The following is a 23,897-nucleotide window of genomic DNA, read 5'->3' as shown; positions in this document are numbered from 1 at the left end:
ACAGATTTCAGTGTGGCACATGGCACATATTCGATCATTAATTTCTTGGTTTGCTGTCCTGGCCTTCTCCCATCTATCCACTGGAGAGCACATGACGGCCTGTTTGGTAGCGATGACTTCCCCATCTTCCTGTCACTTTCCCGTCATCAGGCCTATGGATGCCTGCCCAGATGGGCTTTAAACAAGGCCGACTGGGATGATTTCACCTCTGCTGTCACCATTGAATCTCCTCCACATGGTACATCGATGTGGTGGTTGAGCAGGTAACTGCAGCGATCGTTTTGGCAATGGAAAACACGATCCCTCATTCTTTAGGGTGCCCCTGGTGAAAGACAGTCCCTTGGTGGTCGCCGGAAGTCTCTGAGGCAATTAAGGAGCATCAGCGAGCTCTACAGCAGCATAAGCGGCACCCTTCCCTGGAGCACATCATAGCCTTTAAATGACTCTATGCCCGCATCCACCAGCTCATCAAAATACGGATGCAGGAGTGTTGGGAGAGAGATGTCTTGACCATTGGGTGCCATACGTCACCTTCCCTGGAGTTTTTGGGTACCAGACCCCAACAGGTGTTCCTGAATTTAACATAAATGCCGTGTTATCTGTCTACCAATGCGAATGCGATTGCTGAACACTTCATTGAGCACTATGCTCGCGCCTCTGCATCGGAGAATTATCCCCCAGCCTTTCGCACTCTCAAATGGTGGATAGAAGGGAAAGTCCTCTCATCATTACATGCCACAGTGAACCCTATAACGCCCCATGTACAGAGTGGGAGCTCCTCAGTGCCATTGCAAATTGCCCCGACACAGCTGCTGGGCCAGATCGGATCCACAGTCTGGTGAGTAAACATCTCTCGTCGGACTAAAAGCGACATCTTCTCATGATCTTCAATTGGATCTGATGTGATGGCATCTTTCCATCGCACGGACAGAAGAGCACCATCATACCAGTGCTCAAACCCGCTTGATGTGAATAGCCTCACAAACGTTCTTTGTAAGCTGATGGAACATATGGTGTATCGGCGGTTGGGTTGGGTCCTGGAGTCACATGGCCTATTGGCTCCGTGCCAGGGCGGATTCCGCCTTGGTCACTCTACCACTGATAATCTTGTGTCCCTGGAGTCTGCCATCTGAACACCTTGTTGCCACCTTTTTTGATTTACGAAAAGCACGACACCACGTGGCGACATCATATCCTTGCTACATTATACGAATGGGGTCTCCGAAGCCTGCTCCTGATTTTTATCCAGAATTTCCAATATCTTTGTACTTTCCGTGTCAAAGTTAGTGCCTCCCGTAGTTTCCCCCATATCCAGGAGAATAGGGTCCCACAGGGCTCTGTATTGAGTGTATCTCTATTTTTAGTGGCCATTAATGGTCTAGCAGCAGCTGTAGGGCCATCAATCTCACCCTTTCTATATGTGGATTACTTCTGCAGTTCTTACTGCTCCGCCAGGACTGGTGTTGCTGAGCGGTGCCTACAGGAAGCCATTCACAAGGTGCAGGCACAGCTTCCAGTTTTCAGCCTCAAAGTCGTGTGTCATGCACTTTTGTCGGCGTCGTACCGTTTTTCCAGAACCAGAACTTTATCTTAATGATGATCCACTCACTATAGTGGAGACATATCGATTCTTAGGACTGGTTTTTGATGCCCGATTGGCTTGGCTACCTCACCTTCGTCAGCTTAAGCGGAAGTGCTGGCAGTACTTCAATGCGCTCCGCTCCTGAGCAACACCAACTTGGGTGCAGATCGCTCTAAGCTGCCGCAGCTCTACAGAGCCTTTGTTCAATCCTGCCTTGACTATGGGAGTCTGGTTTACAGTTTGGTGGCACCTTCAGCATTGCATTTACTCTACGCAGTGCATCACTGTGGCATTTGCCTAGCGACAGGAGCTTTTAGGACGAGTCCGGTGACAAGCGCACTGGTGGAGGCTGGAGTCCCTACAGTTCAGATCTGACATGCACAACTGCTCACCAGTTATGTTGCCCACATTCGTAGTTCTCCTGAGAATCCAAATTACTGTCTCCTTTTTCCAACTGCAGCAGTTCATCTCCCGCATTGGCGGCCCAGGTCAAGGCTCACAATTGTTGTTCGCATGCGATCCCTTCTCTCTGAACTTGAGTCCTTGCCTTTACCACATCTACTTTGGGTCCATTCACGTACACCTCCATGGTTGAAGCTTCATCTGGACCTTCTGCATGGCCCTAAGGACTCAGTTAACCCTGCCACTCTCCATTGTCAATTCCTCTAGATTCTTGATGTGTTCCGGGGCTCTGAAGTTGTTTACACGTGGCTCGATGGCTTAATGTAATGTTGGCTGTGCCTGTGTCCACAGAGGCCGTATTGAACAGCATTTCTTGCCTGCTGGCTGCAGTGTATTCACTGCAGAGCTTGTGGCCATATCTCGTGCACTTCAATACATCCCTTCCTGTTCTGGTGAGTCGTTTCTTATCTGTTCTGACTCCCTGAGCAGCTTTTAAGCTATTGACCAGTGCTACCATTGCCATCCTTTGGTAACGAACATCCAGGAGTCCATCTCTGCCCTGGAATGGTCCAGTCACTCAGTTGTGTTTGTGTGTGGACCCCAGGACACACAGGAATCCCGGGCAACAAACTTGCTGATAGACTGGCCAAACAGGCTACGCGGAAACCACTCATGGAGATGGGCATCTCTGAAACTGATTTGTGTTTTGGCTTACACCGCAAGATTTTTTGGCCTTGGGAGTCGGAGTGGCATATCAGCATGCTCAACAAACTGTGTGTCATTAAGGAGACTGCGAATGCGTGAAAATCCTCCCTGCGGGCTTCTCGCAGGAAATCAGTTGGCCTTTGTTGGCTCCATATTGGCCGTATGTGGCTCACACATGGTTACTTTGTCCGCCGCAAAGACCCACCTCAGTGGCGCAGTGGCTCCCAAATGACTGTCATCTGCCTCTTCCTGGATTGCCCCCTTTTATCCGCTTTGCAGTGGACTTTTAACTTTCCCAGCACCCTACTTTCAGTGTTGGGCTACAATGCCTCAACAGCAGCTTTAGTTTTACGTTTTATTCATCAGGGTGGGTTTTATCATTTGATCTGAGTTTTAGTGCATATCCTTTGTCCCTCTGTGTCCTCCACCCTAGGACTTTCAGGGTGGAGGTTTTAATATGTTGCAGAGTGGCTGGTTTCTCCTTTTTTATTCTCATGGTCAGCCAGGCATGGTAACCTGCTTTCTTGCTTCTAATCTCTTCTCCCTGTTTCTTGTGCCTGATTTTCTTGTCATGTTTTGTCCATTGAAGTGATAGTTCCTTTCTCCTGTTATCGTGCTGTACGTCTTCTTTGTTATTTTCTTTTCTTTGGATAATTGTTCTACTGGGAACAAGGGACCAATGACCTCACAGTTTGGTCCCCCCCCCCCCCCCCTCCTCCCCCCTTGTAAACCAACTTACCACTGTTCAATATTGATTCTTGTACATGTTGTATATTACCAGTCTTTGTCTTTAGCTTACCCCTCTGATTCTCAGAATTTCAAACATAATGCACCATTTGACACTCTTTTGTATACTTTTGATAGGTAAACAAATCCTTTCAACATTGTTTTGACCGCAATGTTAGAACTGCTGGTTTGGTGCCTTCGCCTTTCAGGTCCTCAGTTTTCTTTTCCATTCTTCTGTATATTATTCTTGTCAGCAACGTGGATGCATAAGCTGCTAAGCTGATAGTGTGATAATTCTCACATTTGTTGGCTTTTGCAATCTTCGAAGCTGTGTGGATGATGTTTTTCCGAAAGTCTGATGGTATATCACCAGTCGCATACATTCTGCACCCCAATGTGAATAGTCATTTTGTTGCTACTTCCTTCCATGATTTTAGAAATTTTGATTGAATGTTATCAATCCCTTCTGCCTTATTTGATCCTAAGTCCTCCAAAGCTCTTCTAACTTTTGATTCTATTACTGCAGCTCCTCTCTCTTCCCTATTGACTTCTGATTCTTCTTCTGTCATGTCACCAGACAAGTCCTTCCCCTCCTAGAGGCTCTCAGTGTACTCATTCCACTTGCATCTCCATTTTCATCTACATAGATACTCAACAAGCCACAGTATGGTGCATGGTGGAGGCTATCCTGTACAACTACTAATCATTTCCTTTCCTGTATCACTCACAAATAGAATGAGGGAGAAAAGACTGTCTATGTCTCTGTATGAGCCCTAACTTCTCGTATCTTATCTTCATGGTCCTTATGCACCGTTTGTATTGGTGGCAGTAGAATCGTTGGGCTATTAATTTCAAATGCCAGCTCTCTAAATTTTCTCAATGGTGTTCCTTGAAAAGAACATTGCCTTACACCCATGGATTCTTATTTTGTTCTCGAAGCATCTCTGTAACACTTACACGTTGTTCGAACCTACTGGTAACAAATCTAGCAGCTTGCCTCTGAATTGCTTCGATGTCTTCCTTCAGTCCAACCTGGTACAGATCTTAACACTCCAGCAGTAATCAACAATAGGTCACACCAGCGTCCTTTATAGCTGAACCACTCTTTCCTAAAATTCTCCCAATAAACCAAAGTTGACCGTTCGCCTTTCCTACCACAGTTTTCACATGTTCATTCCACCTCATGTTGCCTTGCAACGTTTTGCCGAGATATTTAAACAATGTGACTGTGTTGTCAAGCAGGACACTAATAATACTGTATCCAAACAATACGGGTTTGACCTCCCTACGCATATGCATTAACTTAAATTTTTCCACATTTGGGGCTAGCTACCATTCATCACACCAACTGGATATTTTGACTTAGTCATCGCATATCTTCCCATGGCATCATCAGCAAACAACTGCAGATTGCTGCCCACCCTGTCAGCCAAATCGTTTATGTATATAGAGAACAATAGTGATCCTATCACACTTGCCTGGCACTCTCCTGATGATATCCTTATCTCTGTTATATGCTTGCGGACGAGGGCAACATAGTGGGTTCTGATGATGTTTAAAAAGTCTTCAAAACGCTCGCATATCTGTGAACTTATTCTGTATGCTCATAGCTTCGATAACAGCCTGCAATGGGGCACCGTATCAAATGCTTTCCGGAAATCTATCTGTTTACTTTCTCCTTTGCTTTCAGCTGTGGAATTCCCATTTCACTCTTAATGTTAGCACCCTTTCTTTTAATTTCACCGAAGATTGTTTTGACTTTTCTGTATGCTCAGTCAGTCGTTCAGACAATCATTTCTTTTTTGATTTCTTTACATCTTTCATGCAATAATTTCATCTCAGCTTCCCTGAATTCCCTGTTTATTTCATTCCTAAGTGAGTTGAGTTTCTGCATTCCTGAATTTCCAGGACCATTTCTGTATGTCCTTCTTTCATCGGACAGTTGAAGTATTTCTTCTTTTACCTGTAGTTTCCTCACAGTTACCTTCCTTGTATCTGTGTTTTTCTTTCCAACTTCTGTGATCACCCCTCTTAGTGATGTCCGTTCATCTTCAACTGAACTGCCTACTGAGCTATTCATTATCGCAGTGTCTGTAGCCTCAGAGATCTTACAGTACAGCTCATCATTCCTTAGTACTTCTGTGTCCCAGTTCCTTGTGCATTGATTCTCCCTGATTACTCTCTTAAACTTCATCCTACTCCTCGTCATTTCTAAATTGTGATCAGTCGATACTTGCTCCTAGGTACGCCTTACAACCCAATGTCTGATATTGAAATCTCTGCCTGACCATGATGTAATCTAACTGAAATCTTTTCTTATCTCCCCCCCCCCCCCTCCCCTTCCCCAGCCTTTCACAATTATACCACCTCTTCTTGTAATTCTTGAACAGAATATTCACTATTACTAGCTGAAATTTATAACAAAACTCAATTAGTCTTTCTCCTCTCTCATTCCGAGTACCAAGCCCATATTCTCCCATAACCCTTTTTTCTACTCCTCCCCCTACAACTGCATTCCATTCCCCCATGCTATTTGATTTTCTTTTCCCTTTACATATTATATTACTTGTTGAGTGCCCTCATATAGTTCCTCCCTCTCTCTTCATCTTCTGCTTGTGACATCGACACATATACCTCTTTTTGTTATATATTGTTGTTGGTCATGGTTTGCTGTCAGTTAACTGTTCACAGTACTGCTCACTCTCTGCCCTACTTTTCGATTTATTTTGAGTCCTACTCCCCTTATTCCATTTTATGCCTTATATTACTCTATACTCATCTGATCAGAAAACTTATCTTCTTTCTGTTTTATTTCACTTACCCCTCCCCCCTATGCAGGGTGACCATTATTGGACTGTATGAAAAAAAAGTGGAATATTTACAAACTACGGAGTGTACACGTTTTATTCAACATGTGAATGTTGCTACAGATACTTGGATTTACGTTATGACATGTTCGATATGTCTGCCTTTCTTGATGATCATGTGGCCCAAATGTATGGCGAAATTTTGAATGACTTGCTGAAATGTCGGAACATAGATGCTTTCGATGACCTCCTGAATGGCTGTTTCCAGCTCATCAGTGGTTTTGAAGTTATTGCTGTACACCTTGTCTTTAATATAGCCCCACAAAAAGGGAGTCACATGTATTCAGATCCAAAGGATATGGTGGCCAATCGAGGCCCATGCCAGTGGCCTCTGGGTACCCCGGAGCCAGAGTGCGATCCCCAAAGTGCTCCTCCAGGACATCAAACACCCTCCTGCTTCGATGGGGTCGAACTCCATCTTGCACGAACCTCATCTTCTCAAAATCAGGGTCTCTTTGGATAAAGGGAATGAAATTATGTTCCAAAACCTTCACATACCATTCGGTGGTCGCCGTGCCATCATGGAATATCGCACCTATTATTCCATGACAGGACATCGCACACCACACACTCACCCATTGAAATGCAGATTCTCAGCCCCCTAAAAGTGCCAATTTTGTGTATTGATGAACCCATCCAAATGAAAGTGAGCTTTGCCACTAAACTAAGCCATATTCACATCAAAATTCCCATCATGCCCCACAGCCAACCGTGCAGTTTGAAAGCCCTAATGCAAAATATTCAGAATTTGACAATTTTATTTCATACAGTTCAATAACTGTCACCCTATATGTAGATTGGGCCTTAGCATTTTCAGATTTTCTTGCTTTCTTACCACATTCAAACTTCAGACATTCCACACCCCACCTCATACAATGTTATCCTTTCATAGGTTGTTCAAACTTTTTCTCCTGGTCATTTCCTCCTTGGCAGTCCAGTGTCAGAGATCCAAATGGGGGACTAGTCTGGGATCTTTCGCCAATGTAGTGATTTTAATGTAAATTTCTTGAACTGTATCTGACAGGAAAAGTCATCTAGATGTTCCGTTAGCCACTTACAGTTTAGTATAAATCGTAAATTTCCCTACCAGAGCTGCTTAAGACAGTAGCAGCTTGATAGATAATGTATTCAAACAACAAGTAGAACTTAGAAAGACATGCCTATTATGTGGTGAACAGATGGTCAGATCATGATGTCCCGTTAATCACATTATGTAATTTGGCTTCATGTCCAGGCCAGAAGCAATTGAAATAGTGAGATTGATTGACAAAATTACTGAAGATTTTTAAAGAAAGCTTAAAATATGTTGGATGCGATGGAGTTTACATTGAACCTGATTCTAGTTCTAAATTCATAATATTTCTTAATAAGCTTGTAGTCTTTGTATCCATTAATGGAAGTAGTTTCCATGAAAATATAGTGACCTTTGTATCACAGCAGGTGTCAGGCTCTTTGCAAAGAAAAGAAGGACTTGGGCAAAATACCCAGAACACGTAAAGATCCAGAGATACTTCCCTATAGATACTTCTCTATTTTATGTTGAGAAAACTTGTAAAATAAATAAATAAATAAAATCCCAGGATTATGCACATCTTGTCTGAAACTGACAGATCACACAATAGAAGAAAATTAGTATGGAATATTTTTGAGACACACAGAGGAAGCTATAGATGACATTATTCCTGTTAAATAGAACAGAAGCATTGCAAAAGACAGCTATTGTGTGCCAGATTTTTTTAGTCTGTTTTTACTGAAAAGGTGGAAAAATTGGTGCAAGTAGTTCAAAAAAGAAAGAAGAAACAGTACAGTGAAGCAGCTATACAGAGAACATAAAATAAAATAAAAATTAAACTGACATCCTCTTCTGAAATAAGAAAGATCTTTACTAAAAAGTGAAAGTTCGTATGGATGGATTTCTGGCAAGGCATTAAAAAGTTGCGGTCTGATAATATGTAATGTACATAGATTCTTCTGTAATGCATCGTTAATTCAGGATATTTTCCCAGACTGAATTAAACATGATGCCGATAGGCCGCTGTTTAAGAAGGGCAACTCCACAGGTATCAATAACTACTCTGCACACACATTCTAAAATGATCTGCATTACCCTTTAATGATCCTAACTTTGACACAGAAAGGGATGAAGTGTGCAATTACAAAACTGTACTGTTTGATAACCTGTCCATCGAAATAAGAGTTTGACAGGTAGCTGAAGTGTTTCCAAATGCAGAGTAAAGAAAAGTATCTCCTTAACAGCTCCTTCTGTATTAACAGCTCCTTCTGTACAATAGGGAAAATTTTGAGTAGAAATAGTCTGTCACTTTTACAGAGAAAGATCATGTAAATGGGCTGCATTTAGCCGTATAAATATTTTTTTTTTCACACTCTGTGTTTATTCCATCTAAATGTCCCATATGCTAATGTTTATTGTGATATGATCTATGGAGCAACAAACTAACTGATCAAATGGTTTGTAAATGTATATCTTGAGAGGAATAAACTATAATTCTAACTGCACATTCCAATTTCCTGCTGTAAGCCTTTTAAAATTCAAGATCATAATCATGTGTAATTTCAGTTGTAAAACTACATTTGACTGACTAATTCAATGTTGCAGGTTTCTCCACCAGACCGACATGGCTACTGTAGCCTGGGAACTAGTGTAGACTGTGTGCGTGCTGCACTAACATATTCAAAAATTATTGTAGGTAAGTCAGTACGTATTTTTTAATAAAATGTAGAACCTGCTGTGAAAAACAAATCACGTTATAAAGGAACTAAATTTAAAGACTGTCAAATGGCTGCAGGCATTGGCCAGTGTACAATTTATAACATGCCTTCTGTGCTCCCAAGTACTCTGCTGCAAAACAGGACTGAATTTGTTGTGTGCCTAATTTTCTTCAGTGTTGTCAACTGCTAGAGTATTCACATCACTACTTTTACTATCCATTCAGGACACTTCTATGAGAGACAGCTTCATTTACTGCTTTTTGTATTGGTGTTATGTGTAACAAACATTTAGTTCTTCACATAAAGTGTGATGGAAATAATAATTTTTGTTCTAGCACATGTTAATTGCCATATGCCCCGCACATTTGGTGATGCTCTGGTGCACGTGTCCCATTTTGATTATGCTGTGAAAATGGATTGTCCATTGCCTGAACATGGAGGTCAACCACCCAATGAAGAAGAAACTAAGATTGGACAACACATTGCTTCAAACCTTGTTTGTGATGGTGCTACTCTTCAGATGGGTGAGATCTTTCAAAAGAAATTTAGTGTTGTTTACATACATTAATTTATCTCACACTCTTATGTGATTTCTTCCCCTGTAGAAAGAAAGAAAACCGATTTTTATAGTTATTTTCTTATAACTACTACCTTGTCTCATAACAGTTGGATAATATAGTACATTCTTGGGAAGAAAAATGTTTGGTTTTTGTTTTTCACTAATGTTTACTTTTTATGAACCTCAAGCATGATACAGGAAAAATGGGTCAGCAACTTACTTGTGCTAAACTACTGTTTGTAACTCTGTTAAAATCACCGTGAGAAATAAGCTTTATTTGTGGGGGCTAGTTTTGGACACACCATCAGTTTTCAATCAATCACCTCTGTCATAATTATTGAAACATAGTATGACCAGCATGTTTGTAAATAGCTACAGTTGGCAATCATGAGCTGTCACACAGCATCAGGGTGGGTGCTGTGTGGTGGCAAGAAGCAGTGAGATTATGTTGTAGGTGATTTTGCATGTGTTAATCATGTTTGCCAACTTAGGCTGTTTGCAAATGTTCTGGTTTATTATGTTTCACTATTTATGACTAAGGTGATTGTTTCATAATGGACACCATTTCCAAATCTAGTCTTTGCAAACAAAAGACATTTCTAATTGCAACTTCAATAGAGTAACAAATAATAGTTGTAATGTTTATTTTTGTCAGCGAGGTGAAGAAGAAGAAGAAGAAGAAGAAGAAGAAGAAGAAGAAGAAGATTTTTGAATGGAAGTAAGATGATGACAGAAACACCTGCTTGGCCACCCTTGCTGGGGCAGTCATCATTATTTGAATATTATTCCACTAGATTTTCAGTCAAAAACAAACTTTTTACTTGACATATTAGTTCATATTTAGCCAGTTTTGTTTCTGTAGTAGTATGCAAAAACATTTATTGTAAATGTTTTTCTTAGTTTGTCTGCTTAAGTTTACTGTCTGTTTCTGAAAAGCTCAGAGTAATTACAGAGATCCTTATTAACAGCTTGGGTGTTCCATCAAACTTAAATCACACCATGCAGAAATGGTGAGCTTCCAGTACTGACATAGTTTTCTAAAATTGTGTGTGTATGCAAATTCTTGTAATTATATTCATCTGTGTACTTTTATGAAGAGAAAAATAGCACTGGCAGTACCGGTAATGTTTAAAGTTTATGTCTATTTTTTAGTGATGCTGTGTGACAAGCGCTTTTTAAAATCTTTAGTACCTTGTAAGTGGGCACTAACAGATTTTAACTACAGAATGCTCCATTACTTAAGCTCAAACAATTTCAAACAGTCACTTACATAGTTTTAAAACAAAATAAGAAAAGACAGATATTTAAATAGCTATTACAAATGAAAAGTTACATTAAAATGCAGATTCTCTCACACTATTAATGATGGTGAATTATTCCTTTTTCGCTTCAGGTATTGGTAGTATACCGGATGCAGTTCTGAATGCTTTGGGAAACCATAAAGATCTAGGCATCCACTCTGAAATGTTCAGCGTTGGTTTGGTAGACTTAGTAGCGAAAGGTTGCGTTACTAACAATCGCAAAACAATTCACAAAGGAAAAATAATTGGCAGTTTTCTAATTGGAACAAAGAAACTGTATGATTTTGTTGATGATAATCCGTTCATAGGTAAGATGAATAAATGGAAACATGTTTTCACATTAGTTTACTATAATGTGAGAAGTTAATAAGCTTTTGGTTACTTACAGAAATGAAAGAAGTGGATTATGTGAACAACACTAAAATTGTTGCTCAGAATCCAAACATGACTGCTATAAATTCGTGTATTGAAGTTGATCTTACTGGTCAAGTAGTATCAGACTCTATAGGAACAAGAATGTATTCAGGTAAGGATGACGTCCAGGAAATTTCTATGAGCCCTATTATGTCATGTTTCAACTTCAAAACAGAAATTCTGGAATAATTTATGTTGCAGGTTTTGGTGGACAAGTAGATTTCATCAGAGGTGCAGGAGAAGCTCTTGATGGTAAAGGCAAACCAATAATTGCTCTCCCATCTGTAACCAAGAAGAATGAATCTAAAATTGTACCTATTATCAAACCTGGTAAGTGATGTTTATACTGAAGTTTGGATTGTTTCTGTTGTTACTGTTTGTGCTTGTTAATAAACATGTAGTTTGATTTAAGAACATGACAGATTTCGAGAGGAGTTATCAGTTTAGATCACTAGCAGATGTACTCTAAGAAATTATAAGTGTTTCATGTTCATCAGTGTTGTTCTCATCATACATATGCCTACATATACAGTGCACAGGGCAAAAACAAAGTATCACCCATTACCTACTCTATGATCAGTTAATTTGTATTCTTGCATTGTAGCCATGAATAACAACTGCAGAAACATCAAAATTCTAAATATAATTTGTGATAGATTAACATTTACAAGTAGTGTAGTACACTGCAAAAATTAAGTGTTAAAAATGAGAAACTTTCTATTCTTAGGTGCTGGTGTTGTAACAACAAGAGCTCATGTTCATTATGTGGTGACAGAGCATGGAATTGCTGAACTGTTTGGCAAGACTTTGCGCCAGCGAGCATATGAATTGATTAAAATAGCTCATCCAAATCATCGGCAAGCTTTGGAGAAAGCAGCGTTTGACAGATTGAAAGTTATGCCTGCACCCTGAACTGTTAAAAAACTTGTGCATTTACTTGTTCGAATAATAAAGGCATTAGATTGCCACTAAACAGAACTTGTCAGAACAATAGTAACTGCAACAAACACAATGTAAATGAAGAGGAAGAAATAGTCCATAGCACGATTGCAAGCCAGTGAAACTTGATTGAAATATTTTAGGTTTAATTCATACTACACATCAATTTTTTAAATTTTATATGAAATAATTTCAAAATGTATGTTTTTGAGTGTAATTGGTAATCATTGTGAAAACTAAATTATCTGTTAAACGTGCAGTTCACTATGTTATTGTTCACTCATGTTATTTTAGGTGAATCATTAAAAATTAAGACTTGGATATACAATATGTAATTATAATAATTTTAGATCTGAATTTTAATCCAAGGTGGTGAAGACTGTCTAGCTGACACAGACATAATAATTCTGCCTCCCACTGTTAAAACACTTAGTTGGTGCTAAAACAGTGGAATGGCCCTTCATGGCTTCAAGTGTAACAAAGGATACTGCATAAAGTTCAAAATGCAGTTTTTGTTTCTCATGATCTCATGATCTGGAAATAAAACACTTCAAGGTTAACAGCAATAACATTTCAGTAGATTATTGTGGTCCATCATAATGTTCAGTTTCTTTGCTTAAACATTGTATACCTGTTACAAAGATTTTGAAGAGAACATGAAAATAAGCTTGTCTTAACCCCTTTACTTGCTTGTTAAAATAAATGTTGGAGCTTTTATGTGATGTTTAATATATTATTTTCCACTGTAAATTATGTGTCATGAAATATAATCAAACAACTGTCAAACATATTATTGTTTAAATTTTGCTGTAGGAATGTGCATCTGCATGGAGATGAGGTGGTTGGCAAAATATTTCACTTTGTATTAAATACTTTTTAGAACCTATAAATCTGGAAGATTATTAATATAAAATTCAAATTCTGAAATATGTAATTTTAACAGCTTCAGTCTTCAAATGAATTAGATCAAAGGCTTCCAAAAAGTAGTTCATAAGACTGTGTGCAACTCCTTACTTATCAGGCACAAGGTAGATGTGAACTTCTGTCACCAACAAAGAGTAAAAGAACATCCTCTTACTACATTCCTATGAATGTTATGAAAAAGTCGAGGAAAGAATTATTGCGCAGGTTGTGTTCCACTCTTATAACAGTTTGTCTGGTTCCAGTTGTAATGTAATCCTTTTTTTATTTTGTAAGTTTATATCTCTTCCTCCTGCAATCAGATGAACTAAAATGAAATATGCGTAGTATTTTTGATACTTGAAAAAAGTGTCAATTAAAAAATTTCAGATTTACAGTATATTTGCCACGTGGATAGCGTTAAGTATTATGGTGCAGCTTCAGAGGCGGGGAGGTGTGCCACCCCTGGATCGAACTGCCCGGCAGATTAACATCGAGGGTTGGTGTGCCAGCCAGTCCAAGTGTGGTTGATGTGATTTTCCACATCCCCCTAAGTGAATAATGGGCTGGTTCGCAAGTCACGCCTCAGTCACATGATTTGCAAACATTTAGAAGACTTCCGTCCACTTGGACATCAGTAACATTACATGCAGACAGCTGGATACACTTACTGTGACCTGGAGGGAAATGGACTGGCAACAGCATGGGCATCTTACCATCCCTTAAACTAACCACCCTAAATCCATTCATAACCTTGATAACTCTGGCCCGATGCAGGACAAAGGCACAAGAAAAAAAATAGGTGGTTTATAGCATTTTGAAGTTTTTCATTTTGGTTGTGGAAGAAATATGACTAAGTACACCACACCTTAACTTTGAAGGAGTAATCATATGCCGTTTGATGGAATATTGATAAATGACATTTACAGTTTACTTTTTTCGAAATTATCAAAATGTGTGAACAAAAATTAATACATAATCCCATATTTTGTATGAAATGGACCAACAAATTATCATATTGCACAGTGGTCCATGTAAGTGGGGAAAAAAAAAAAAAAATTCCAAAGGACGGTATCTGAGGTTATAAAGGGAAGCATAAGTGTATACTTACATGAACAATTTGACAAAGATTAAAAATATGTTTATATCTGTCACTAGAAACGTGGAAATTCATCCATACCTGAAATTTCAAAGAACAGATGGTGACAATACTCCTCTATTTTGAGGACAGTTACCAGCAAATCTCCTGAGAAACACAGTATTATTCAGTTGTCACCAAGATTGGTGGCTATAACAAGAGTTTTATACTTGTATCCTGCATCTAGATGAAATTTGAAGGAAGTGCACTGAAATGTATTTAATAGAGATCTTGAGAAACATTTGACATATCACTACAGCCACTGAGAAATGTATTCCAATAACATAGAACAAAGCTAAACCTTGAGGTCATTAGATAAGAGTAACATTTTTGTGGTGAAGTTTCGTTAAAGTCGATGACGTAGCGGCATAACTCTTTGGTTCTCTCAAAGTTTCATTGATGCAGTCCAAAAATAAAACTAGACATAAACTACCGTCCACACAGCTTTCAAACAATCCAAGCGGACTCAAGGAAACTTTTTCTGGTTTACTCATTAAATGAATCTCATATCAGTTCTGAAAATTGCACAGGAAAGTGAATAGTTGAACTTTCAAAAATTGCTAGTGAGAGAGATAGAGAATGTCATATCTATTCTAAGAAGCTAAAGGTGCTTGAAAATCAAAACCCATGATAATTCTAAGCCTCCAGAGGTTTTAGCAGCACACAACTCTGAAGCTCTTGACAATGTGGGTACAGAAGTGGCTCCACACTCTGATGAGGAATAAATTCTGAAATATGTCAGTCTGCAGCATTATAAAAGTTACTAAAATAAAAAATGAGCTTGTGTAGTGTCTGCTGATCAGACTGAAAGTGTGTCTCCAAAGCAATGTTATATGGATAGTACGGTAAACTTAAACAGCTCAGAAATGTGTTGTCTTGTAAATGTGTAGAGCCTGATAAATCTTCCAGGGTAAGGACTACTCACAATTACACCAAGTGTGTTCCCTTTTTCTTACATACTCCTCTGCATATGTAATTTCCAAAGCAGGAAGTACATTTCTGAAAAGAATTTGTTAGGGTTTCTTTGCGTTCCATTCATGTATGGGGTGCAGGAAGGAAGACTGTCCGAATGTCTCTGTGTGTGCTGTAAATTATTCTCGTCTTATCCTCATGATCCCTATGTGAGCGATACACAGGGGATGGTGTTTTATTCCTGGAGCCATCATTTAAAGCTGATTCTTGAAACTTCGTTAGTAGACATTCTCAGGATAGTTTGTGCATGTTTTCAAGTGTCTTCCAGTTTAGTTTCTTCAGTATCACTGTGTCTTCCACAGATCAGACAGACATGTGACTATTTGTGCTGCCTTTCTTTGTATATGTTAAATATCCCCTATTGATCCTATTTGGTACAGATCTCACACACCAGTATTTGGTACAGATCTCACACACTTCAGCAATACTCCAGAACAGGTTACACGAGTGATTTGTAAGTAATCTCCTTTGTAGAGTGATTGCACTTTCTCAGGATTCTACCAATAATCTGAAGTCTACCACCTGCTGTATCCACGACTGAGCCTATGTGATCATTCCATTCTATATCCCTACAAAGTGTTGCATCCAGGTATTTGTAAGAGTTTACCAATTCAAACAGTGGCTCATTGGTATTATAGTCATAGCATACTATGTTTTTTTTTTTTTTTTTTTTTTTCATTTTGTGAAGTGCACAATTTTACATTTTTTAATATTTAGAGAAACCTGACAATCTTTACCCCATTTTGAAATCTTCAGAAGATCTGATTGAATATTTATGCAGCTTGTTTCAGACAGTACTTCATTAGAGATAACTGCATCATCTGCAAAAAGATGGACATTATTAATACGGTATGCAAGGTCTTGTGTATACAACATGAACAGTAAGGTTCCCAACACACTTCACTCAGACACACCTGCATTAATTTCTCATCTGATGACGACACTCTATCCAAGATAACGTGTTGTGTCCTCCCTACCAAAAAGTCCTCAATCCAGCCACAAATTTCACTTGATACCCCATATGATCATACTTTTGACAATAAGCATAGATGTGGTACTGAGTCACATGCGTTTGGAAATTAAGAAACACTGCATCTACCTTGTTGCCTTGATCCAAAACTTTGGGTATGTCATGTGTGAAAAGTGCGAGTTGGGTTCCACATGATCCCTGCTGATCGGCATGGAGGAAGTCATTCAGTTTGAGATACCTCATTATGTTTGAGTTCAGAATATGTTCTAAGATTCTATAACAAATGGATGTCAAGGATATTGGATGGTAGTCCTTCTAGACAAGTCTGATCTGCTCCCCCCCTTTTTTTTTCTTTTGCCAAGAATGAGGCATTATTTTTTGTTAAGGTAGGTCATAGTTAGAATGGGGGCTAATTCAGTGGAAAATTCAGTATAGAATCTGGACCCTATAGCTTTGTTCATTTGTAAAGAGTTCACCTGTTTCTTAACACCACTGACACTGATACTTACTTCACTCTTCCTTTCAGTGGTGTTCCTTTGTAAAGGAACACATGAAAACAGAGTTCTAAACTTTTCAGGTTTTGCTTTACTACTCTCAATTTCAATTCTTGTCTCATTCACTAGGGACTGAACACTAACTTTGGTGCCACTAACAGCTGTTCATATGACCAGAATTTCTTTGGGTTTTGTGAATTGTCATTCGATAATATTCTGCTACGGTATTCGCTGAAGGCTTCATGAGCATGTATCGCTCCCTCGACAGTCAAACACGTTTCATTCAGCATCTCTATATCTATATAGCATTTTTTTGTTTAACAACTGTTATGCAGTAGTCTTTGTTTCTCTAGAAGTGTGTTTACAGAGACTGTATACCGTAAGGGGTCCCTCCGATTATGAACTGTCCTACTGGGTATGTATCAATCCAGTGTTGGTCAACTATTTTTTTGAATATCAGTGATAGTTTCTCTACATGCTCCTGCCCTGTGCTGAAAGTTTCAAGTTTTTCATTAAGACCTACTGATTTTTATCTAGTTTACCGAATGTACATATGTTTCTGCTTGTTCTAGGTGCCCTTTGTACTTTGGTAATCCTTGTTGCCACAATCACATGATGGTCCCTGATATCAGTTTTGATGTAGATATCTTCAAAAAGGTCAGGTCTATTTCTTGCCATTAGATCAGATATATTGCCATTAAGAGTGTGACTCTGAACTATCCATTGTAGGTTGTTCTTCAGTAAAGGCGTTGTTTCACAGGGTGTCTTATCATGCCTACCACTAACAAAACTGTATTTCCCCAATTGTTGGATGATTAAGGTCTCCTCTGTATGACTGGGGAACTTGCATACAAGTGAACTGAGGTTTTCTGTAAAGTTTTTGGTTACATCAGGAGATTATTGTGTTGGGTGTTAGAAGGATCCAATTACTATTTTATGCCAACCCCTGATACTGATTCTTGCTAAACAATCTCACTTGCAACTTCAGTTTCTATCGTGGTGGGTTTGAATTTCTTCTTCACTGCAACAAATACACCACCTCTATTTCCCATTTCCCTATCTTTTTGATATACACTTAAATGTCACTGCTGTCAATTTCAGGTTTCGGCCATAATTTCGTACCTAGTATTATGCGAGCTTCATTGCTTTTGAGGAGCGCGTCAAACTCTAGCACTTTGTTGTGAATGCTTTGGCAACTGACCATTAGGATTTTAATACACGCACCTGTAGGAGGCATTTATTTCGATCTTACACTGATACTACTTGGTTGACAATGATTGGCACTTGTCCCAGCTTGTTCTAAATTGATTTTAATAATGGAGCCTGCCCTGTCATTCAGAATGTTTTTAATAGTAAAATGTGAATGATTGATTAAGCATCTTACACCACTCCACAGGTGCAGTGCTTAGCAGTTGAGGTTAAGATACCAAATTGTCAAGATCACAGACTAATAGTTTTGTCTAGATGACTGCAGCTGCCACTCAACTGATTAAACTATTGGAAAACATGCTTTTACGTAGAAACACACTATATAAGTTTGAAATTTAAATTTCCATTTTGACCTGTACACAAACATTTGCATCGTCGACCTGAAAATGTTGGCATGTGAACCAGATAAGTGTTCAGATTTGGCCACTTGCCTGAGATGAAAAGAAAACTTGGTCTGTGGGCTGCTCTTATTTGAGCTATTCAGATGAAAAAGTAGTCAAACTTTCATACTTATTAGTATGATGATGCACCCTGTATGGGCTGGCTGCATGCAAGGATTTGTTAGGAAGATTGTCATAAAGTCATTAAACCCTCACCTGAGGCAAGTTGTACCACTACTGCTGTAACTTATCCTTGATATCCTGGATACTAGCACTGACATCCAGGATGGTCCCAAATATGCTGTGCTGGGACAGATCTTGGGAACTTGCTGGCCACGGGAATACTGTAACATCACTTAAGACAATTCACAGTGCCAGATGCCATGTGTGGATGAGCACTGTCCTGTTCAAAAGTAGCACCACAGTATTGTCACGTGAGAGGTAAAATATGAGTATGAAGGATGTTCATGACCTAACACTGTGCCGTCAATTCTTTTGATCGGTATCAGCAAAGACATGAAATTGTACCCAATGGCTCGCCGCAGTATGACTCAAAAGGAACACTGCTGTGGTTAAATGCATTTCCAAAATGCTGGAAAAGTTCAGAACCACAACACATCACTGAAAGGAATGCGATGGCACTGATCAGCAGTCCATGCTACCTGGTCACAGCCACACTCCAAACATGGTCACATGTGTTACAGAGTTAAATGTTGCGTAAGTGTGGGGCAATAATTCCCTAGTCCAGCTGCTGCTAGTCACTGACCAATGGTGAAGGATGAAACAGAATGTTGTAGGGAGACGATTACTTGTTCTTTGATGGCAGGCAGATGTGAAGGGGCTATGGCGTGCTTGGTTCCCAGTATTACGATAGGTCCTTCTGGTGGTCAGTCATAGTTGACCGGAATCTTTGTCACAACTGAATCCCCCACAAATCTGGATATTACACGATTTGATCAGGCTGACCAAATTGAGACTCAGAATGAGGCCCCTTCCAAACGATAAGAAGAGCATCTGGCTCCCTCTACCACTAACATTGCCAAATCAAGAATAACATTCTGAACCTGTGAATGTATGGGACAAGGCTAGGAAATCGTGATTGGCAAATTTGATATACCTGCCTTACAAATAATTGGAATTACATCCAAGGAAAGTTCTTATGACAGCATGTTAGGATATACCTCAAATAATTTTGTGCTATCTTCTCTCTCTCTCTCTCTCTCTCTCTCTCTCTCTCTCTCTCTCTCTCTCTCTCTCTCTCTCTCCCTCTCTCCCATGATCCCCTCCCCTGCAACCTGCCCCCTCCTGTCTTGCAGCTGAATCATTTCATCAAGCTGCCATGGACGGGGGCTGGGGGCTGTGAGAGGAAAATAGAGAGAGCTGTTGGTTTAACTGTGCTAGTCCCATGGATACAGTTTTCATTCTTGTTATGGAGGCTCAATTTTCCATTATCTAAAACTTAAAATATCTGCAGCACGCTATGATAAAATTTTGTGCATGATGCAGAATGACAACAGGTGACTAAATGTAAATTCTCATTATTTGTTTCCACAAAGTTTGGCAGAGGAGATTTGCATTCTTCAAAATTCTTTATTATAGTATTATTCTGATTGGAATCTATGGGAGAGGAGGAACTCTTGCTGTAAAAAAGATACTAGAATTTTGGGTTCTCCGTAGGGTCTTTTAGTGTGGATTCAGCACATCACTGCACTCTTGAAAAACATCTTTACTCTGAATACACCACCTTGAAGATATCTTTCCAATTTGGGCAAGGCCATTACATCACTTTGAGGTACAGTAACCTCAGATTTAGCATTAAAGAGCCCATGCATCTTTGAATTATTCCAAACTACCAAGCAGTTTCTATTACACCAAGCTGAAAGTTTCGATCTGGAAGTCTCCAAGGAGGTTGCAGATATGTTGGGAGGTTGCTTTTGTTGTATACTTTGATAAACCTGTGTAATATTTAAATTATGAGAAACTGCTCTTAATTTTGATGATTAACTGATGTATTGGTCTTATTTGAAGAGAAATTAACAATTCCTGTACAACCAGGATGCCTTTCATGATGAACTTTATTATGTTATCAGTTCACTATTTGTACACTATCATATCAAATGTACCTGAACACTAATTAGTGAAGATTAATATGGGGCTTGTCCACCTTTTGCCTTTGACAGCTTGACCTTGCCTGGGGACATTTTTGGTTGAATTTTATGTCTGTCTATGGAGAAATGGTAGCCCATTCTTCCTCAAGAATATTTTTGTCTGCAAACTATTCCCTCACAGATACTTCTTTGACAGGAGGCATGATTATGCAGCTCACACAATCGTTACTGCCAGTCTGTTCCTCCACTGTACACAGTACACAGTACACAATGCTGTAAAGTGTGTTTATATCCTTCCAAATTTGGTGTTTTCTTAAGCACATTAAGGTGATCTCACCATAACCATGAAACACACCCCCATATCCCGTGTACTGCACTATTGCTCTGATGTGATAGTAGGTAATTTTCTCCAGGCATTCACCAAATCCCTACTCTTCCATCAGTTTGCCAGGTGGCATAGCATGACTCATCACTCAAAGTGTCTTGTTTCCTGTCACCCATTGTCCAGTGATGCTGCTCTTTACACCACTTCAAAGGTCACTTAACACTGACCACAGAAATGTTTAGCTTTTGAGGTGCTGCTCAACAATTGTAACCCTACGTATCTAACTCCGTGTGCACTGCTGATAGCTCTTTGGAACTCAATTTTTTACAACCACACTCTGCGGTGCTTAATGATCCCTGTCCTTCAGTATATGAGATCTGTCTGATCTTGGCTTAGTTGTGGTTGTACCTTCGTATTTCCACTTCAGTCAAAACACCAACAGTTGAGTTGGGCATTTTTAGAAGGGTTGAAATGTCCGTGATGAATTTATTACTCGGGCGGCATCCAATGACTAGTCTGCATTCAAAGTCCCTGTGCTCTTCTGTCTGTTCCATTAAGTCGTTAACACTTCTTCACTGACAATGCAGTATTCCCCACTTCTTATACTGATAGATCCACCTCTCACTACATCTAAGGGTTAATTCTGCATTATATAGGGATGTCTGGGCACTTTCTATCAAATAGTGTATTTAATTGCCTTAAAGATTCCAAGCTTCTTATAATATCCTTAAGTGTGTCCAAAAGGAAAGTAACTGCCAAGAGATTATGAGAACCCACATATGATGTAAAAGTGCCCACTGCAAGCAGGAATTATGCTGGGCACAATGTTTAGTATGCTACATATTCCTCTGTAGTTGCTCTCAAGGAGAGGTCGCCAATGGTGGGATTGACATTTTGGAATTTTCTGTATGGTGATGTAGGTTAGTTCCAATTATAACACCTTGCAGCTTTTCATTCTGATGGACACTCATTTGCGAGTATTTGCCAAAAATGTTTCAGAATTCCTCTGGTTCTGCAGTATAATGCTTAAGGTACTGGCCAACACATGTAAAATGTTGTAGGTTTAAATACTGTTAAGAGTGTTGAAATTTATTTTAAATCCTTATTTAAATGACTGATCATTTGTATGTAGTTAATTGGGTTAAATGTATATTTTTATTCCTGTACCTTTGTTACCCATGATTTTAATCACCATGTTAACTTTCTCAATTCTCTCATTTTTTTCTTATCATTAATTTTTCCACTTGGAATCTTTGTTCACGTGAATTTAATTATTTTTGTCTTTTAGCTTTGATATATCATCCTAGATGTTTGTCCATGTTACTGCATTAATTATTTCTGTCTCTTATTTTGCTTTCATTTTTTTCTTTATAAACCCTTCTTTCATTTAAATCTTAATCTATATTACTTCTTCCTTAATGAAATACGGATTTTTGTGTGTCAAATGTTTGTAGGATGACTACCATCCAAAAAAATAAAAACTTGTAACAAAAAATACATTTTTGACACCATTGTACAGTCAATATAAATACATAATTTTGTCTTTTTTATAATGTGAGAAAGGAACAGAATTTAAAAATTTATATTCAGCTCAATTAATTGAATAAAAAGTAGGACCAAAGCCTTTTTGATCAAAAATTCATAAACAAAAAATTTTTAAGCACCTAACAAGATTCAAACTATCAACATTTTACATGTGAGGCCTACAAAACCAGTCTGCTAAACATCCGTTTTATAGACCAGTAGAGCATTATGTGAAATTCCAAAATTTCTAGTGACAATTTCTTGCAAATGAGGGTTTGCCAATGTGAATGGCTGGGTTTGATACCCGGGACCTTAACCTACACCGTTGACTGTTGTCCTGTTGACAAAAAATATTTTTTGAATACTTGTAATCTTACATCAGTTTGGCATAATAAGTTTATTCAGAACATTATGTAAAAAAAATATTGTATCTGAATGAGATGAAAATTACCTGTCAACGTTTTATTTCATGACATATCTCAGTGAAAGGATTCATGTAGTAATGATTCTTATGTGTGGCAGTTTCTGTCTCCAACAGACCAAGCTTGTCAATATTATCTTCGTCTTTTAGTGTGTTATAAGAGAATTAGATTGGCATAGTGGCCTATGTCGTTAGACTGGTTTCCTGAAATATAAAAACTGATGAAACATTTACATTTAAAGAGTTGGTCAACCAAAGTCATCACTACAGGTGGGTCCCTCTTGTCTGGAGGCATGAGTGACTTTCCCTTCCTTTTTAGCTTCCCTAACCATCCCCTCTCTTCTTCCTGAGGAAGGAACTGTTAGTTTCGAAAGCTAGGTACTGAGCTAGGTAGCGCAGTGGTTAGCACACTGGACTCGCATTCCAGAGGATGATGGTTCAAACCTACGTCTGACCATCCTGACTTAGGTTTTCTGTGATTTCCCTAAATTGCTTCAGGCAAATGCCGAGTGGTTCCTTTGAAAGGGCACAGCTGATTTCCATTGCCATCCTTACCTAATCAGGGCTTCTGCTTCATCTCTAATGACCTTGTAGTTAATGGGACATTAAACATTAATTTCCTCCTCCGAAAGCTAGGTAGTGTTTCTCTTCTACTTCTGTGTGCCTCATGGCAGTGCTACACATTACTCCTATCTATCAAGTAGTGGCCAACCATTGTCTCATTTATTAGTTTACATCATTATCCTATATCTTAAATATTTTTTTAAAATTAAGGCAATGGGAAACAATGACATGACTAATTATAGATTTGGAGAATAAAATTTAATTCCTAAGATGTACAGGGTGGCCTTTAAGTCCTACTATCATTTCAATAAATCATAACATGGAAACTATTGTAGGTATTTGGTTGTGCTGTATTATGAAGCAGTTCTGTCTTTTGTTATGCCAGAATTTTAATGTGTGCGCCACTTGTTACTCGTAGACAGAACCAATCACTAATTACTTTGAAACTAATTAGATTTGCCTTCATTGAGTGTGTATAAAATATTGTGGTGGCATATATCCCCTCCACTATACACCAGTATATATTTCACCAATGCAATCATTCCCTGTTCTTTCCATTGTATTTCTTGCAGTGCAGTTATTTTCATTCTGTACTTATCCATTTCCTCTCTTATTTCTTGCAATTTGCAGGTCTCTTAAGGGGCCTCACATTCCAGGCTGCTGTCAT

General features: G+C 38.9%; 1 protein-coding gene across 1 annotated transcript in view; it reads left to right on the top strand.

Annotated features, from left to right (window-relative positions):
* The window catches only part of LOC124605435 (4-hydroxybutyrate coenzyme A transferase), a 137,343-nt gene extending 124,396 nt beyond the window's left edge, over positions 1 to 12,947 (top strand). The window contains exons 4-9 of the mRNA XM_047137101.1: positions 8,900 to 8,990; positions 9,348 to 9,536; positions 10,965 to 11,180; positions 11,261 to 11,398; positions 11,488 to 11,616; positions 12,014 to 12,947. Coding sequence (XP_046993057.1) covers positions 8,900 to 8,990; positions 9,348 to 9,536; positions 10,965 to 11,180; positions 11,261 to 11,398; positions 11,488 to 11,616; positions 12,014 to 12,198 — 948 coding nt within the window. The 3' untranslated portion in view covers positions 12,199 to 12,947. The remainder of the gene's footprint in view (positions 1 to 8,899; positions 8,991 to 9,347; positions 9,537 to 10,964; positions 11,181 to 11,260; positions 11,399 to 11,487; positions 11,617 to 12,013) is intronic.
* The last annotated feature ends 10,950 nt before the right edge of the window (positions 12,948 to 23,897 follow it).

This window comes from Schistocerca americana, chromosome 3 (genome assembly GCF_021461395.2).
Source record: "Schistocerca americana isolate TAMUIC-IGC-003095 chromosome 3, iqSchAmer2.1, whole genome shotgun sequence".
NCBI lineage: Eukaryota > Metazoa > Arthropoda > Insecta > Orthoptera > Acrididae > Schistocerca > Schistocerca americana.
The sequence above is the reverse complement of the archived record's forward strand: the minus strand, read 5'-3'. Positions and strand labels throughout refer to the sequence as shown.